At 39.1% G+C, this 20,600-nt stretch overlaps 1 protein-coding gene across 21 annotated transcripts in view; it reads right to left on the bottom strand.

Moving 5' to 3' along the window:
* TMEM164 (transmembrane protein 164) overlaps window positions 1-20,600 on the bottom strand; it is a 182,587-nt gene that overhangs the window by 100,158 nt on the left and 61,829 nt on the right. For 15 of the 21 annotated variants that reach the window (XM_060408068.1, XM_042242060.2, XM_042242063.2 and 12 more), the window contains one exon: window positions 10,378-10,427. The exons of 4 other annotated variants lie outside the window; for them this stretch is intronic. In XM_060408068.1, the coding sequence (XP_060264051.1) occupies window positions 10,378-10,427 (50 nt within the window). Of the gene's footprint in view, window positions 1-10,377; window positions 10,428-12,162; window positions 12,914-13,005; window positions 14,040-20,600 lie in introns of those variants that run through there. 2 more of the 21 variants (XM_042242057.2, XM_060408070.1) reach the window with 2 other exon arrangements.

The following is a 20,600-nucleotide window of genomic DNA, read 5'->3' on the forward strand; positions in this document are numbered from 1 at the left end:
AGCAACAGAATTAAACTTCACATTGGAGATGGCAAAGAGCAAAATCTATCAATTCATAGTATGGAGGCCAAATCTGAACCTCTCCCAAGTATGCAGAGGAAATGGAAAGCTGACCATAGAAATGTGACAAATCATTAGAAAATCTATTAATGTAACAGATGAAATGGGGAGATCAAAGGAGAAAACCTAAATGAACCTCTCAATAGATTCTCAAAAACCATTAGCCAAATTCAACAACCATTCCTGATTTTATAGTGGGGGGGGGGTTGATGGTGATTTAAAAATAAGATAATTCTTTAACATTATAAAGGATGTTTTATTTTAACCAATAATCAACATCAGAATTAAACGTGAAAACACTAGGAACATTTCCATTAAAATCAGAAATAAGGCAAGAATTCCTGCCAATACTACTATCATTTAACACTGTCCAGGAAGTTCTAGCTAAAACAATCAGGCTTGAAAAAAGTTTTGCTCTTTAAAAGAAGACCAAGTTATCATACCAGAGTTGATACTTTTAATTTCAAAGTGAAGTAATTGCAAAACTACTAGAAGAGTTAAGCATGGTGGTCAAATACAAAATAAACATATAAAATCAAAATCTTTCCTATGTACCAGTAATAATCAGTTTGAACATAGAATAAATCATATCACAAACTATAAACTCTCCAGAAATTACATTAATAAGAAATCTGTGGGATATACAATCTGCACACACTTCTAAAGAACATACAAGAAAACTTGAATAAATTAAGAAATCTACCTTGTCTTTTCTTAGATAGACTCATTATGGTAAGGACATTAATGAAATTTTATATTTAAAGTAATTCCAATCACAAGAACAGGATTTGGGGGAAGAGTCTGACAAAAACTTTTTTCCTTTTTTTTTCTTTAACTTCATTTTACTTTACAACACTGTATTGGTTTTGCCATACATCAACATGAATCCGCCACAGGTGGGAACTCATGACAAAAACATTTTAAGTTCATCTGGAAGGGGAAAAAATGGTTCAGATGAGCTATGAAAAAAGTGTGAGTAAAGTAACAGTCTGGGAAGAATGGTGAAGAGAAATCTGGCCTGCGAACTGTTGCAAATACAAGAGTCTGAAATTGGTGGTGAACCCAACAGAGACACTGATGGAATGGGATAACAAGCCATCCGAATAAACCTCAGTGTCAGGGAGGAAGAAATTTTCCCCTGGCCTTCTGGGTTCTTCTGGCTAGTCTAAGAATTCAATTGACATGAGACCAATTAACAGGAGAAAATCATAAAAAAGTTTAATGACACGTATACAAGGGAGAGACCCAGGAGAACTGAGGAACTTGCCAAAATAGCTGAAACCCTCAGCGTAAATACCATCTTAGAGAACAGATATGTGAACACAGCAAGGGAAGGAGAGGGTGGGAATGAACTGAGAGAGTAGCATTAACATATACACACTACCATGTATAAAACAGATAGCTAGTGCTATAAAACACAAGACGATCAGCTTGGTGCTCTGTGATGACCTAGAGGAGTGAGATGGGGAGCAGGGTAGAAGGCTCAAGAGGGAGGGGATATATGTGTATTTATAGGTGATTCATTTCATTGCACTGCAGAAATACAACTTTGCAAAACGATTATCCTCCAATTTAAAAAAAAAATCCTATGACAAACCATAATGGAAAAGAATATTAAAAAAGAATGTGTGTGTATATATAACCAAACCACTTTGCTGTACAATAGGAATTAACATTTGAAATCAACCATATTTCAATAAAAATAAATAAATAAAGACAAAACAGGATGATAGAGGTAGGGGTTTGGGACTTAAAAGGGGAGAAAGGCAAGTCAAATGGAGATGGGAAAACAAATGTTTGGTAAACAAATGTTTGCTGGGCCATGAAGAGAATGAGACGCAGAAAACTCAGTTTCCCCCACCACACCTAGCTCATGCTCTGTAGATTATCTCTGGTGAGAGCACTATGTCAAAAATAAGCCCTTTATTATACTTTAGGCAGCTAAGAAGGAGGTAAAAAGGAAGACTTTCTGAGTCTTCTGTTAATCTTAAAACTAAGAACATATGTAAATTAATCCTCATGCCAAAGTGACGGGGTGGCAAATTTTGCTCCCCTATGCTGGCATATATAAGAATTTATGTATGATAAAAACGTAACAGCAGTAACCATAGGGAAATAGTTAATCAACAAACAGTGCTCAAATAAATGACAATTTGGGCAAAAATATTCTACATTCCTACCTCATACTACGTACAAAATGAATTTTAGATGAACTGACAGCTAAAATATTTGAAAACAGATTAAAAAGCTAGATTGTCTACCTGATCTTAGAATGGTAAATCTCTTCAAGCATAAAAGCACTGGTAAAAATAACCACGGTCTGAAGGTGGTGCAGAAACCAATCAATGTAACCAATAAAAATGTAGAATATACATCAAAAGCATTGTCAACAAATTAGAAGGCAGTCTTGGAAAAACATTTATTGCAAAGGTGATAAAGGGTTAATACTCTTTATATATGGACAACTCATGCAGATCCACAAGAGGAGAAATAATTTTATATAAAAACAAAAACAACAAAAAAGTAACATTTCACAAATTAAAATAAGTAGTGTGTAATAAGCATAGTATGCATCTGTTGGAAATTTTCTATAATGTAATTTGAAGCAGAAAAAAAAAAAACGAGGAAAGGGTCACAAAGAAAAAGAAAAGCTACCAGAGGAGCTGGGGAGTACCTGCTCTCTTTCCTTTTTTTGGGTGGCAAAAGAGAATCTAATTTATTAAGAACCCAAAAGGCAGGCTGATTCATATTATGCAACAGGGTATTTTCCCTAAACGTAACTGCAAAAGGTACCTTTTTTGAAGTCAGTAGCAGGAGAGAAAGCACAGAATGGCCTCTAAGGATATAATACTCAAACTTGAGTGGGAGAAAGACTTCTGTGGCTTGGATGTTGAAGATGGTAGATAGCTCTTTAGATGAGAATCACTCAAAACAGCCAAATGAATAAAAAGAAAATGGCTCAGACTCAGAGACATAGACCAACACTGCCTGTACAGACTCGATACAACATGCATTCACAGCATGGAAGAGCTGGGAACGGGATGGGGGATAAGGGGCCAAATGCTGCCAGGCTGGCATTCTAGGACATGGACATCAACCATGCCCAAGGTTGCTGCAGTGGAGGCTCCATGTTCGAGGCACATGTTTTTCCCTTGGGCAGCCAGTTACAGCAGCTGACTAAGCAGGTCACATGTCAACTGTGGGGCACATAAAGGGAGCACTCTGGGACCCAGCCAGAACACTGGGGAACCATCATTCCCTCTTGTCAAGTGCAGCGTGGGAACCCTGTGGAGAGTTCTGCCTCTTTCCCACCCTAAAGAGAATTGCCAGCCCCTGCGCAACACAGTGTTTACAGCCTGCTGGGCACACCATACCCCTTTCCTGCAGTGACTGGGCATGCCTCCATGAAGAGCATGCCAGCCCCTGCTTCGCTGGGAAGCAAACAAACTCATGTGTGGCTGACACAGCAAAGGGCCGCTAGAAAAAACAAGAGATGGGTAGGTAGCACTAGTCAATGCACCCACAGCAGGGCCTGTCTGTGTACACTGAAATTTATGAAATTTTAAATCAGATGTTATCATGGTTGTTAACCCTTTCTTTCAATAGTACCAGAAGAACAGAAAATACTCTCTTAAGCAACATAAGGCAGTGATTAGGAGCACTGGTCCTGCAGTCAGAGAGATACTGGATCAAATCCCACCTACACCATTTACAAGCCACTTAAATCACATAAACTTTCAGATCCTGTTGTCTTGATCTGAGGGTACCTCCTACATAGGTGTGCTGGGAGGACTAAATGAGATATCCATGTTAAATATTCCCCACCTTGACTACACACAATAAACCCAATTAAAAGCATTAGCAGGAAGAGGAAGAAAGGGAATCCTGACTCTGCCACTATGTAATCTTCAGTTCAGTCGCTCAGTTGTGTCCTACTCTTTGTGACCCCATGAACCGCAGCACGCCAGGCCTCCCTGTCCATCACCAACTCCCAGAGCTTACTCAAACTCATATGTCCATTGAGCTGGTAATGCCATCCAACTGTCTCATCCTCTGTCGTCCCCTTCCCCCCCTGCCTTCAATCTTTCCCAGCATCAGGGTCTTTTCTAATAAGTCAGTTCTTCGCATCAGGTGGCCAAATTATTGGAGTTTCAGCTTCAGCATCATCAGTCCTTCCAATGAACATTCAGGACTGATTTCCTTTAGGATGGACTGGTTGGATCTCCTTGCAGTCCAAGGGACTCTCATGAGTCTTCTCCAACATCACAGTTTAAAAGCATGTAATCTTAGCCAAGTTATCTAAAGTCTCTTGGCCCCAACTGCTTTTATTTGTCATGCATATATTAAAATATACTCCCTATCTCATGACATTAGTTGGAGGATTAGATAAGATCCTTTAAGACAAAGTCCTTTAAAAACAGTAAACAGAGCTGTATTATTAGAGTTATCTACTTTCTAAAACAAAGATTTTCAGCCTCACACTGCACATAGTATTTTCACAGTGGAATAATAAGTACCCATGAAAAATTATGTGTATGGTTAAAAACTTGGATGAATCTCCAAGGAATTATGCTAAATTTAAAAAAAAAAAAGCTAATCCCAAAGGTGACATACTGTATGATTGCATTTATATCAACATTTTTGAAATGACAAATTTAAAGACATGGAGAACAGATGAGTTGCCAGGGGTCAGAGAAAACATGCAAGTGGGAGGGAACGAATTTGGCTTTAAAAGAACAACAGGAGGGATCCTCATGGTGATGAAACTATTCTTTTTATTGACTGTATGTTTGTGATATCATAGCACAGTTTTGCAATAGGTTACAACTGGAGGAAACTAATTAAAGGGTATATGGGATCTCTCTGTATTTTTCTTATAACTTCTACATCATAATGATGTTTGTTATATATTATTTTACATATCTTCTCAAAACATAAAATTTAATTTAAAAATGATGTGAGCAATGTGAGTACATGATAATAGGGGAAAACCTGTGATATCATCAAGTGAAAAAAAAGCAGAATAAAAACTATGATTAAAGAAGACAAAAAGTAAAGAAATAAGCATAAATCTTGAGAGATTAGGCAAAAAATAGGAAAAGAAAATAAATATAAAAAGTTGAAAATTAAGTAAATATATATGAAAAGTGAAAGTGAAAGTCACTCTCTCGGGTCCAACTCTTTGCGACCCTATACAAAGTCCATGGAATTCTCCAGGCCAGCATACTAGACAGGGTAGCCGTTCCCTTCTCCAGACATCTTCCCAACCCAGGAATCAAACCCAGGTCTCCCGCATTGCAGGCAGATTCTTTACCAGCTGAGCCACAGGGGAAGCCCCCCTCCCCTCCCCCAAAAATATATATATATATAATCAAAATAAGGTAAAAGGGATAAATATATCCAAAACCAGGTTCTATAAAGCCACCAAAAATAGATAAAAGTGCTTACTAAACTAATATATAAAATGAGACAGAACACAGAGTCAGAAAAGACTAAGCCCAAGAAAGAAAAATATGACTACAATGAGGAGAAAGGCTTCTTTAAGTATAAAACTATATGCTCAACTAAATTCATGGCAATATTTTTGAAAACTTAGAATAGATTAACTCCTCAGTTCAGTTCAGTTCAGTTCAGTCACTCAGTCGTGTCTGACTCTTTGCGACTCCATGAGTCGCAGCACGCCAGGCCTCCCTGTCCATCACCAACTCCCAGCGTTCACTCAGAATCATGTCGATCGAGTCCGGTGATGCCATCCAGCCATCTCATCCTCTGGCGTCCCCCTTCTCCTCCTGCCCCCAATCCCTCCCAGCATCAGAGTCTTTTCCAATGAGTCACTCTTCGCATGAGGTGGCCAAAGTACTGGAGTTTCAGCTTTAGCATCAGTCCTTCCAAAGAACACCCAGGACTGATCTCCTTTAGAATGGACTGGTTGGATCTCCTTGCAGCCTATGGGACTCTCAAGAGTCTTCTCCAACACCACAGTTCAAAAGCATCAATTCTTCTGCACTCAGCCTTCTTCACAGTCCAACTTTCACATCCATACATGACCAATGGAAAAACCACAGCCTTGACTAGACAGACCTTTGTTGGCAAAGTAATGTCTCTGCTTTTCAATATGCTGTCTAGATTAGTCATAACTTTTCTTCCAAGGAGTAAGCGTCTTTTAATTTCATGGCTGCCGTCACCATCTGCAGTGATTCTGGACCATACAAATGATCAAAATGTACCCCAAATGATTTGAATATATGATTTACCATATAAAACACTGGAAAGGTGATTAAGGGTCTACCAATTGAAAAAGGTACTGAGACTTCATATTTGGGCTTTACAGTTGAGTTTTATCTGATCTCAAAAAACAAACAAACAAACAAACAAAAAAACTACATAATTTCTAAGGGTAGTTAAAGTATTCCAGGTCAGAGAAAAGAAGAAAATTCTGCAGTTCATTTTATGTAACCTACATAATTTTAATCCTTATACCTGAAGAAAAGAATCCAATAAAAAATGACTCCAATCTCACTTATGAATACTGAGGCCAGGCTCTAATGGCACTGAAACATGTATACTATCAGATAAGAAATGAATCACCAGTCTATGTTCGATACAGGATACAGGATGCTTGGGGCTGGTGCACGGGGGTGATTCAGAGAGATGATATGGGGTAGGAGGTGGGAGGGGGGTTCAGGACTGGGAACTCATGTACATCCGTGGCTGATTCATGTCAATGTATGGCAAAACCAATACAGTATTGTAAAGCAAAATAAAGTAAAAATAAAAATTAAAAAAAAAAAGATTGACATAGAATCCAGCAATGTATCAAAATAGTAATATAGTATTTCAGTAATGTAAGAGTTGTTCAAAACCAGATATCTAATTACATAATTCACTATATCAAAAACTTAAAAAAGATCAGACATCATTGAAAAAGCATTTGACAAAACACAAAAACGTTCCCTTTTAAAATATCACAAAGTAAATGTGGAAACTACTTAAAAATACCAACAGCAAATATGGAAAAACACAGAAAACATTTCTATTTAAAACTGGTTATAGACAAAGTGGCCCACCAGCATCGTTTTTATTTAATGCCGTCTTTGAATTTCTAGCAAAAAATAGAAGAAAATTAAATAATTAGAATAACCATTGGAAAGAAAAGATAAACTATCCATTCCAGTATTCTTGCCTGTAAAATTCTATGGACAGAGGAGCCTGGTGGGCTACAGTCCATGGAGTCACAGAGTCCGACATGACTGAGCACAAACAAACACACAAGGGTCCACCCTAAATCCAGGGTGATCTCATCTCAAATTCCACAATTACATGTGCAAAGATAGTTCTTCCAAACAAGGTCACCTTTGCAGGTTCTGGGGTTACAACTTGGGCATAACTTTGGGGGCCACTATTAAATCTGCTGCAATCTGATAAGAAAAAAAAGATAAAACTAAAATAAAAGTTACTGGAGCTAACAAGACAATTTGGTAAAATAGCTAGATATGAAAAGTATTTTTTTAATTAATACACTTTTTCTATTTTAGCAAGAGGCATTTAGGAATGGAAAGGAGGACAATATTGCACTCCTAATGAACAAAAAAGCGTTTAATTCTTTAGAATAAATGTATCAAGAATGCTATAAAATAAGATCTGAACAGGAGGAAAGAAATAACCATTTCTTAGACAAAAAGAGCTATGTATTTAAAAAGTGATTCTTACAACATTGAAATATAAATTTAATGCAGTTCTAATTAGAATCACAATAGGATGGGGTTGGGGGACTGATTAAATGATATTAAAATGTATATAAAGAAAAAATGCCAATGAATAGCCAAGATAAATATTTTTAAGCTAATTTAATCTAATCAACATGACTAAGGTAAATAAGACACAGATAAAACAAGAGAATTCATAAATGGAGCCTTGTATACAAAAGGTTCAATGACAAAGATAGTAGTTTAATTTACAAGGGAAAGTAGGAATTACTTAACATATTATGCTACTACCACTGGTTATCCATCTTTGAGAAAACAGTCTCAACAAAGATTGGGAACCCAGAAGCTATAAAAAACATTATCATATTTGGATATGAAAAAAAAGTATGTAGAAAAAATTATGTGGCAAAATATACAATCAGTAAAATCATATACAGATTTGGGAAATATGTCTATAATAAAGATGGTAGCCTGAGGGCCAATATCCAAAATATACAAAGAGGCCTTACAAGTTAAAAAAATATATAAACAACCCCTAGGAAATGGGTAGGTAATATGAGCAGACAATTCAAAGAGCAAATCCAACTGGACAAAAAATGAGAGAATACTGAAATGCATTATTAGCCAAGGAAATACATTCATTAAGTTGTCAAAATTATAAAAGAATCATAAAACCTGATGCTGATAGGGATGTGAAAAAAAGAATAATCTCATATATTACATGCAAAGAGAAAAAGTGAATTATAACAGCCTGTTTTTACAAATTGATATGGTAACAAATATTCATTTACAAATAAACATTTGTGTGTGTGTATACATGTGTATAAATTGAAAGCACTAGTATATGAGGGCATAAGCACAATGATGTTTAAATTCAGCATGGACTGTAGTGGCCAAAATCGGGAAAGAATGTATATGTTCATTAATAGGGAAATGGCTAAATAAATTGTGCATCCACAAAATATTTTCTAGCCTTTTAAAAGACAAAGAGCTATACCCAGAGGTTTTATGGATTTTCATGGGATATTGTTGAGTGAAAATAAGCAGGATGTATATATAGGATTCTATTTTTGTAAAACAATGAATAAAAACAACAAAACATTTCAAAACCCGTGTGTGTGTGTGTGTGTGTGTGTGTGTGTGTGTGTGTGTGTGTGTGTGTGTATACACCTACAAGCATGAATAAAAATATAGAAGAAAACATACTGGTTTGGTAATATACAGGGACAATGTGGAAAGACAGGGCAAAGGCCAAACCAAACGAGGAAAACGAGGGGCAGGGGAAGACTACTAAAACAAACAAATCCAGCAATTATATGTATGTATTTTATATGTACAAACACATATAAATTGAATTAAGTTTAGAAAGGATACAGCAAAAAAGAAAACAAAACAAAAAACAAAATATGGTCTCTGCTTGTTTAAAAACAAGGAGGGCAGTAACCAAAATAATTTCTTGGTAGGATTAGTAATGGTGTTTATTTTCTTTTTGTGTGTGTTTTTGCATTTTCTATAATGAAAATTACAACTCCCATAATAATGAAATAAAAACCAATAAATGTTACTTTTAAAACATTTCACTGAAAGACTGAGCCCATTTTGGGAAATCAAGGGAAGGAAACAGGGTTAAATACCCCTTCCTCCTTAGGAGTTGTCCAAGTAAGAGACTTAGGAAATCAGGACCCATTACCCCTCATCCAGCAGAAAGTTATTCACCTAAGGCAAGAGACTAAGTGGCTATTCCAAGGAGCTATTTGAAGCAACAAATGGGGTATATTTTCCCCTACCTCACACTTTAATGACTTAGTAAATCAGAAAGTCATTTACGCTACTCTCAATTATCCAAGGATCTGCTGGGCTCTCTACTTTTTGCCCCCTCCCTCTGGTATGGGGCCATTTCCCTGCTCAGAAACAGCTCCAAAATGGGGGCTGGGGAAGGGGGAAAGAGATGAAATTCATTGGGTCGATTTAGCGTCTCATTAGCAACTCTAATAAAAGGTTTGATAAGCGAAATGGTCACAACTCCTGGTTTACATGAGGCTTCCAGGACTCTTGAGAATTTCATTTAAGAAAACTTGCCTTCAGACAAACACGATTTGCCTGCAATACACCTTAATAGATTTGGATGCTTGTTATTTTAAAGAAAGTCAGGACTTGTAATAAGGTGATATTTTTCTCTCCTCACTTTAATTTGCACTTTAACAACAACAAGAGCAATAAAAGATAAAAACACAAGAACACAGGCCTTCAAAGTATCCTCAGTAGAACAAGAGAACCACAGTACAAAGATCTGTGAGTAGAGGAGGGCTGTCTGGCCCCCAGCAGGCTCTCAAGAGAAACTTTAGGAGGGTGGCAACCTTCCAAGGGAGCATGTCTTGGCCATAGACCACCACCACAAGGAATCGCTAAAAGGGATCTGCCAGAGCTTACCGAAAGCACAAAGGCCAAATCTCTACATGTAACATCTCCCTGTTTCATTGGACCCTTGAAGACATTTGTCTCTTGGGAAGCCCAGACACACAGCATCGCAGGTTCAATGTGTTCACCATCCTTTTTTACCAAGCAGACAAAGCAATTCAGCAACAGCAACAGAAAAACAATTTGCCCTTACTTGAAGATGACGATTGCTCCCGGACATGGAGGGCAGGCCAGGAGAAAGATCTGCAATGGAAAAAAAATTAAGTATGGTTATCACAAGAAATGCTGGACACAGTGAGACAGTGTTACTTTAATAATGCTAATTCTAATGCTACTAATAATAAAATAACCAAACTCTTACATAGAAAAAAATATATATATAATATAAAAAACTTTAAAAGACAAGCAAGTGGTTTTCTAAACATGTTTGTGTTTGTACATGCATCTATGTGTGCCTGTCCTGGCTGTGTGTGTGATGGGGAAGGTGGGGGAAAGGGGAAAGAGATGGATGGAGAGTGGAAGAAGTACCTGTTTGGAGGGTAGGAGATGGGGAGAACTTTTCCTTAAGCCATTTCAGCCTCACTTTCTTTTAACCTCTAGAACACTCAATTTTTCAATACTTCAACTTCGGTGTAATACAAGGAGCCAGGATAAGAAGTTTTTAAACCAGGACAAGTAAAAATGGATTCTGAGCATAGGATAAGCACACAAATACCCTCCGATTTGCCTCCCATGGGGGAAGGTGGGTTAATCAATGATTAACTTTGCCAGATTTAGCAAACAAAAACACAGGATACCAAGTTAAATTTGAATTTCAGATAAACAATGAACAATGTTTTAGTATCAGTATATCCTGGAACATGGAACATACATGTGCTAAAACGTTATTCATTATCAAAATTCAAGGTTAACTGGACAGCTTGTATTTTTCATCTGGCAATCCTATTGACTTTGCCACCCCCAGGCTCTTAATCTCCCTTTGATTTTGAAGGGGAGCTGAATTTGCTACCCCATAGTTTGTTTGTTTGGCACAGGATTATTTTAGGCTGATTGTTTTTAAGAAACAACAGACATAGGAAAAGCTCTGAAAACTGTGTAGAAGTTACCTTTCTGTACAATATATTTACATTCATATGGAAAATCTCCATTTGTTCAGGTGTCTCCCTCTAGGAAAAGGATAACTCTAAATCTTTATACTCTCTCAACGGGGAAGGCAAGGACCTAAATCTGTGTAACAACCTTGCCCTTGTTTACTGCACTCTTCCTGGTCACCTCCAGGAACTGGCCTTCTCCTCCACCCCTACCTCTCAACCACTACCCAACATGTTTATCTTTAGCTAGAGATAGCATTTAAGGTGGTAGCTTAGGCCATTTCAGGGAGTTCATTTTCCTGGGTCTCCCCCATATATATAGGAGGTTTACATATTATTAAACTTCCGTTGTTTTATTATTTTATTATTAGCTTCCTGTTAATCTTACTGTGGAGGGGGGTGTGTGTCTCAGCCAGGAACCTAGAAGAGTAGATGGAAAATTATTTTTCTTCCCCCACATTTGATTGGTTTGTTTCAAAGCCTGACTGGTTGGTTCCTCTTCTATTCTCCCTGCTCAAACCAAACAAAAAGAACCTGATCCTTCTAAGAGACCATCAGTTCCATGCTCCTTGGTTTGAACTAGCCTTAGAAACCCACAGCAGTGGCAGTTTGACTGCACCAAGTCAAACCTTGTTTGACTTTGCTCAAGGGGGACAAAGAAAGCCCTGCAGAGCAGTTGTACAATGTGCAAATTCCTGGGCTCCCCCCATGAGGAATGCTGATTCCATAAGTCAGGGGTTCCAGGAATCTGTGCATTTTAACAGAAGCCCTAGGAGATTCAACTATTCTAAGCAGCCAGGTGTACTCAAGGTTTGATCAAAGACATTCAGCAGGACAAAAGATTGACCAAAGAATGAAACTCATGTTTATGGAGTTACTTCACCTACAGCGACATAATGGTGCAGATTTACAAAATCATTGCTATGTGTTCCTCTCTTGTGGTGAGCATTTATGAATAGACATTATTGGCATTATGGGCCGGTTTGGCTTTGTCCCGGGTATCTTCTTTATATTCTGTTCTTCAGTTCTCTCAGAATCTACATTTAAAAGGAAAGGGTACTCTAAGGAAAATCACTCTAAGTATAGATACCTGAATCCCTGCAGATTAAGAGAAAGAATGGGGAAGAAAGGATCCTGAAAGGAACACAGCCAGGAGTCCATCACTCACACAATACCTCACCAGAGAACCCACCAAGAAAAAAATCCATTGAGAACGTTACTTTCCCCTGTAGATCGATTTGATTAAAAGTGCAAAGCCAATGATAATTACAGGTCCACAATCCTTTATTTGCAATCGCCAAATCCAAAAAGGTCTAAGAAACAGAACGTGGGGTTTGGTTTAAAAAAAAAAAAAAACTAATTTGGTAGCAGACGTGACATGATCTGAGCTGAGGCTCTTTATAGACTGTCTTTATTCCATTTATGGTGAGTATTCATATGTTTTCCACAATAAGAATGTACTTTGATTACAGGGTGCTGTCCCAGATCCCATTGGCAGTGTCTGTAAAACACTCCACACTCTCAGTATTGCCTTTTAAAATCCAAAATATTCAAGACTTCTGAAATACATCTGACCTTCATGGTTTGGGATAAGGACTGTCAACTTGGAATTTCAATCACCCAAACATGAACTTAACCCCACTTCCCCACCCTACCCGTCAGAACAGTACGAGAGAGAAAGAAACCAAGCTGGTATTCTTTATCACTGACCCGGAAGCAAAGTTACTCACCTTAGGCAAGGGACCAAGTTGGAGGCTGTACATAGTTACCCAGCATCAGGCCATCAAAGGCTACACTCAGAAGCTACAGTATACAGAAAGCAGACAGGGGCCCCCAAGCACCTTGGAAAGAATACTTCTGGAGTCACCTAAGAGTCATGCTAGCAATCTTTCTGAGCTTCTGGAATACCCTAGATACTTCCAACACACTAAAACAGAGAAGCAAAAATGCAACACGCCCCCCCGACCCCACTTTTCTATACACACATCCGAGGAGATAAGCAGATTCTTGGGGGAGGGAGGGGCAATTTCCCTGTAACTGCCCCATGTGGCTGGTTCAGATCCCCGATGTCCCTATACGGGGAAGCCCAGAACCCTCCTGAAGAAAGCAAGCCTCCAGTCCCAACTTAATCATGGATCTGATTTCTTTCGAGGCAGCCCGTCTCGTCTTGACTCTTAAGTGAGTTTTCCAATAGTCACTTGCCTGTGGTCATGTCATTTCCAACCAACACACTGGCTTTACTCATCTTGCCTATCTATCCCCAACACCAGGATAGAGGGTATCTTTTCCAAGCAACTTTTAAAATCAGATACATGGAGAACATCAAAAAAGCAGGCTTGAAAAAGGATCCCGACCCCATTCTATTTCTTTTCCAGTAAACTTACGGTCTCCTCTGGCAACTTCCTAGATTTATGGCACTAAACCTCTCTGCTTTGTCATGCTGGAGCCACATCCATAATCACCATCAACCAAAGGATCAGAGTGAAGATAAGATGTTAATTCAGAGGCCCAAAGGCCCCCAGCATTGGCCCAAATATCGCTGCTCTCTTCTTTGGTTGGCTGCCAATGGCCTCCAAAATTTGTTGGCATGTGTTTTAGCCTAGCAGACGGAAAGCTAAACTAACCCTTCAGCTGCAAATAGAGTGGGAAGAGAGGACACTTGGAAGCGCAAACAAAGAGGGCAGGAAGATGAGAAGGCATCTGAGTACATCCCAGCACCGCCGCGGCACTTTGTCTTCTTGCTGCCATCTGCCTGGATAGGCATCTGAAGAAAAGAGCAGGGAGCATAACAGAGAAATGCTACTGTGCCCTTCCATTGACCCACTGTCTGGGAGGCAAGCAGGGTTTTGTTATGAAATCCCACTTTACAGATGGAGAAACCCAGGGGGAAGGTTCTGATGAGGTTTCTGACAAGAACCCAGGTCCCGTAATAAACTCACAACACTTTTCACCTCACACCTGACATGGTCCCAGCCTCATGGGGGATTCTCTTCTTTAGACTCTCGCCCTGTCCCTCAACTCCCACAGTACACATAGAGTCACCTCAGGGTCGTCACATCTGTACCACAACACAGCTCCTCCAATCTCCTCCTTACAACCTGAGACATCTCACAACACAGACCTGCCTGGGCAGCAAATTATATTTACCCAGATGGGTATCAGGGTTTCAGAGTCCAGCATTCCCTAAAGACAGGCTCACGTTACATCCAACCAGCTTCATTCTCCTATCTACTGGGTGCTGGCGATTCTCAAATCCTTACAGAACTGAAGTCTTTTGGGGCTGGTTTTTCCTGGAAAAACCTGCAGGTTCCATTCAAAAACGTCACTCTCTCAGTTTCTTCAGGAGACAGTGACTCTCTGTTATCTTGCCCAGAAACTCGAAAATTTCGTTTTTTCCTACGCACATAATCTAGGTACCAGCAGCTGTACCAGTTGATCCTCTACCTTGGAGACACTCTGGCTCCAGGTTCCCACCTTCTCCACCCAAGCTCTCAGCATCATTTGTCCCATTTCCTGTTCTTGTTTCTGTTCCATGGTCATATTAGCCCCTAGTCCACTGGCATCAATACCCTGTTCCCTGTCGAATTCTGCTCAACCCCAGTATCACATTCATTAACCCCTCATGGTCATAACACTGAAAGAAGGTAATTTTTGTTCATAGGAAGAAGTATTAGTACTATGAGAAATGTAGGCGGGAAGAATGGCCAGTCACCAAGACCATCCTAAGTGAGGGGCTAGCCAGGTTAAGCAGTGGAAGGATGAGAAAACTAAATCAAAGGGAAAGAGAGTGAGAGAGGGGCAGGAGAGTGGCATTTGGCTTGCAACACAATCTTCCAAGGCCGAGCTCCAGTTCTCTTGGCTCTACCACCTAGAAGGGCACCCATCTATTTGGGGGTTCTTAAAGGAATGCCTATAAACATAACCCACTCTTGGGGCCTCATCTTCTCTCTCCTTGGACTGATGAAATGATTTTCACTGGTTTCTTGCCTCCAGACACACTGCTGGTAAGGAGGATTGCTCTAAAATGCATCTCTGATCTTTCCTTTAAAATCCTTTAATGGCTGGCCAGTAACTACAGGAAAAGCTCAAGCTCCTTAGCAAGGCAGGCAAGGCTTTCTCTACTCACCCTGCTGATCTCTTCAGCTTGCTGGCTTCGGGCACTGTCCCAAACTGTATCTTGAGCCTATTTCATGTCATAAACAGGCTTCAATAATCTCATTTTCTAGTAGCTTCATTTTATTCAACTATATGGATATGCAACAATTTACTCAACCCATCTCTTCCTGTCACACATGTAAGTTATATCTAAATTTTCAGGTCCTTCACTATTTAGTCTACATTTTATAGTAGTAGCCTACATTTAGTTGGCAACCCACTCCAGTATTCTTGCCTGGAAAATTCCATGGAAAGAGGAGCCTGGTGGGCTACAGCCCATGGGGTCACGGAAGAGTCACACATGACTTAGTGACTAAACAACATTTAGTAGTAGTCTACATTTAGCATCTGGTCTCTCATTAGAGTGAAAATTTCTAGGTCTTCAAAGGGAATATGGATTTTAAGGCTTTTTAACCTACAATTCTAAACTGCCTTCCACAAAATGTCTTTGAATTTGTACTCCTGCCAGCAATATATGAGAAATATGTTTCTGCTACAGCCCAGCCAAGAGGTCATTATCAGTTTTAAAAGGCAAAACACTAAAAGGGAGCAGAATTTGCCACCGTCAAATGTCTCTTTGTCATAAAGACTATTTTGAGCTTGTTTAAAAAAAAAAAAAAGCAGCAGATACAGGGGACACCCTGAAAATCAAGTAGAAGAGATTATTTTCATAAGAGATATTTGCATTTATAAAAAAAAATCTCCATTTGTTAGGGTGTCTCCTCTCTGTACAAGGAAGAGAAGAAAGACTGAATTTCTAGAAACTCTTATGACTAGAAAAGGCAGCAACTTCTGCATACAATCTTACTCTTGTTTGCTCTGCCTCTCCTGGTCACCTCCAGGAACTGGCTCCCTCCACCCTTTTGTCTTTAGCTGGAGATGGTATTTAAGGTGGTGGTTTGGGCCCTTTACAGGGAGTTACTCAGTTTTCCTGCATCTTTCCAACACACACAGGAGATACACAAGTTATTAAAAGTCCATTTGTTTTCCTCTTGTTATTCTGTCTTTTAGTACAGGGGAATCTCAAGCCACGAATATAGAAGGGTAGAGTGAACATTAACTTTACTCCCCTACAACGCGTGCACATGCGCACACACACACTTACTTCACTGCTTTGATATGCGTGCCTCAGATTACCAGAAATAAACTATTTTTTAACATGACTTTGGCCAGCCATATTTCTTCTATTGTGGCCTTGCCTATTTTTCAACTGGTGTGTTCTTTTTCTTATTGGGTTATAAGAAGCTATTTATGTTTTAATGCCATTTAATACAGACTCCTTGACATTTGTTGCAAATATTTTTCCCATGTTGCCATTGTCATAGCTCCAGTTATGGCAGTTTTGTATGAAAGTTTTTGTATCTTTATGTAATTAGATATATAAATTAGATATTTCCTTCATGGTTTCTGTCTCTGATGTCATACTTTGAAAGTTATTTACAATCTTGGGATTAAAAAAAGAGTCACCAATTGTTTTCGTAATATTTTAAAATTTTAAATCTCCAAATCAAAAATCACATTATTGTTCATCCTACTCACTCTTCCAGAATGGCCTTCTCATCTTTCCTCTTTCGGCTACCTCTTATTTACCCTTCAAATAACAAAAGAAAGCATCATTTCCCCTTGTGCATGCTTAGTCACTCAGTCAGGTCCAACTCTTTGTGACCTCATGAACTAAAGCCTGCCAGGCTCCTCTGTCCATGGACTTTTCCAGGCAAGAATACTGGAGTGGGTAGCCATTTCTTCCTCCAGGGGATCTTCTTGACCCAGGGATCAAACCCATGTCTCCTACGTCTCCTGCATTGGCAGGCGGATTCTTTACCACAGAGCCACATGGGAAACCCATGATTCCTTCTATCCTCCCATTAATTCTTTCTGCTATTTTTTTCTGAGAAATTATCTTTTCTGTCAGTATAAGGAACTGACAAAGAGCCTTCTCTCAAGAATTTAGACAAAAAGGAAATTAGAGCACCTACTGACAAACTCTTGGGCTTCAAAATCAACATATAATGTATTTAAAACATAGCAAATGCATTTTAAAGCTAGAATGTTCCTAGACTTGAAAGACCAGTTTGTAACCTGTTTGAATTATCCCCAAAGAAAGAATGGGGTTGACCAAACACTGAGGTACAGAATAAAGAAAGTCACAAAGGCATATATATTTGGCAGTTTCCACATCCAAGTACTAGCCAGGGACCAGGAAATCTTAGCTTGTAAATCTCAAGTTTCCTGGTCCCAGTGCCAAATTCACCCCTATTAAAAGAATGGAAGTGGAGTAGGGAGCATCGCTAAGCGGTGAATATTATGGGCTTTAGAGTTAAGATAGATTTCGGCCACTCACCAGCACTGTAACCTTGGATGAGAGACTGGAGGAATTTTTATCTCTAAAATAGGGATAAAAATAGCATCTATGTCTCATGAGGTTTTGGAGAGGATCAAAAGAGATAAAGCAAGCAAAACACTTGGCACAATGTCTAGCACATAGCTAGCGCTCAATACATAGTAGCTATAATTATTCTGATTGCAAAAGAAAGTCCATCCCTACTGTGAGCTACATCAGCAAGAGCTTCTATTAAACTTCCAATTCATCTAACTTCACTTGTTCTATTCACTTGTTCTTCACTTGTTCTATTCACTTGTTCTTCACCTGCTTGTAGTATAATATGCTAATATGGTATTTGGCTTCCTTGTCCAGCTGCCTACAAGGAGAGAATACTGGAACACTCAAGGTGCAGTTTCCTCATCTGTCAAATAGGGATTACACCAGTACTATCTCATAAGGTGGATATGGGGATTAACTGTGTGAAGCACTTAGTGTCTGGCATGTTGTAAACAATAAAATAAATATGAGCTACTGATAGCATCATCCTTCTTGGTGGCGCTTTCTGTTGTCCACTCACTACAAATTCCATCCAGGCCCACAGCAACTTCTAGTTCCCACACAAAGCCTTCTCCAATAACTCCAGATAACACCTCTTTTTTGTCCAATGGCCTCTACAACTCATTAGGTACTTAGATTTTATTTAATTGGGGCTATTAAATGGTTTCCCTATGGTTGCACAAAATGCTATAATAGACTGAGAGCTAGGATTGGATTATCAATTGTTCCCTCCTGACAAATTTGAAATTGGCATAGATGAGTCATTGAACAAAGCCCAAAGCTGTTTGCTGGGTAATCAGGGCTCTCAACAATGTGGCCCTCAGCTGCCTTGCCAGTTGTATTTCCCACTATGACTCAGGTTTTCACCCTGAACCTCAGTTTCTACATTCTAAAATACAAAAGAATAACAGTGCTTGCCTCCAAAATCTTAAATTCAACTACTGTTTGATGCAGATAATAAATGCTTTCTACATATTTCCATCTAGATGGCACATAGGTATCTCATGCCTAAATCTGAACTTGCCATCTTCTTTTCCTAATCTCTTCCCTTGCTAACTGCTCCCTCAAAAAGTGGAAGAACAAGGACAGCTGTTCCAATAGTAGAATTCCACCTGATCTGAGAAAGGCAGAAGGCATGAGGGAAACAAAATTAACATCAGGTAAACAGTACAGCAATAAGTGAGGCAAGAACCATTGGTAGATGCTGATGAGTAATGCAAGATTATCATTTTTGCATGGAAAGTACTTGTTAATTACAAAAGAAAATAGTAACTTTTTGGTGGAAAAATTAGACAGGAAAAGATTAGTTAATTAACTTCACCAATAATAACACATATCATCATGTCCCCCAGATATGATGTACCAAGAAGGGGATGACATCACTTCTGTGGCATTTCTGCCCAATGACTTAAATCTAATCAACAACAACAAAAGCAGGTAAGTCCAAATAAAGAACACTTTACAAAGTAACTGACCAGTGCTCTTCAATATTGACAAGGTAATAAAAGATGGAGACTGAGGAACTGCGATGGATGGAGGAAATTAAGACGACCTAACAACCAAATGCAATGTGGGATCCTGGATTTCATCCTAGAACAGACAAAAGATGTTTGTGGGAAAAACTGGTGAAATAGGAATAAAGTCTATAGCTTAGTTCAAGTATCAATGCTAATTTCTCAGTTTTAAAGATTTTACCATGGTCATGAGAAACGCTGGGCTGGAAGAAGCACAACCTGGAATCAAGATTGCCGGGAGAAATAGCAATAACCTCCGATATGCAGATGACACCACCCTTATGGCAGAAAGAGAAGAGGAACTAAAAAGCCTCTTGATGAAAGTGAAAGAAGAGAGTGAAAAAGTTGGCTTAAAGCTCAACATTCAGAAAACAAAGATCATGGCATCCGGTTCCATCACTTCATGGGAAATAGATGGGGAAACAGTGGAAACAGTGTCAGACTTTATTTTTTTGGGCTCCAAAATCACTGCAGATGGTGACTGCAGCCATGAAATTAAAAGACACTTATTCCTTGGAAGAAAAGTTATGACCAACCTAGACAGCATATTCAAAAGCAGAGACATTACTTTGCCAACAAAGGTCCATCTAGTCAAGGCTATGGTTTTTCCAGTGGTCATGTATGGATGTGAGAGTTGGACTATAAAGAAAGCTGAGCACCAAAGAACTGATGCTTTTGAACTGTGGTGTTGGAGAAGACTCTTGAGAGTCCCTTGGACTGCAAGGAGATCCAACCAGTCCATCCTAAAGGAGATCAGTCCTGGGTGTTCATTGGAAGGACTGATGCTGAAACTGAAACTCCAATACTTTGGCCACCTCATGCGAAGAGTTGACTCACTGGAAAAGACTCTGATGCTGGGAGGGATCGGGAGCAGGAGGAAAAGGGGACGACAGAGATGGCTGGATGGTATCACTGATTCGATGGACATGAGTTTGAGTAAACTCCAGGAGTTGGTGATGGACAGGGAGGCCTGGCGTGCTGCGATTCATGGGGTCGCAAAGAGTCGGACACGACTGAGCAACTGAACTAAACTGAACTGAATACAAGATGTTAACATTAAGGGAAGCTGATGGAAGGGAATATAGAAATTCTCTGCGGTATCTTTACAACTCTTTCGTAAACGGAAAATAATTTTAAAATATAAAGTTTTTACACATTACTACCTATAAAATAAACAAAGTTTTACTGTATAGCACAGGGAACTATATTCAATATCTTGTAATAACCTATAAGTGCTTCCCTGGTGGCTCAGTGGTAGAGAATCTGCCTTCCAAGC

This window comes from Ovis aries, chromosome X, assembly GCF_016772045.2.
Source record: "Ovis aries strain OAR_USU_Benz2616 breed Rambouillet chromosome X, ARS-UI_Ramb_v3.0, whole genome shotgun sequence".
Lineage (NCBI taxonomy): Eukaryota > Metazoa > Chordata > Mammalia > Artiodactyla > Bovidae > Ovis > Ovis aries.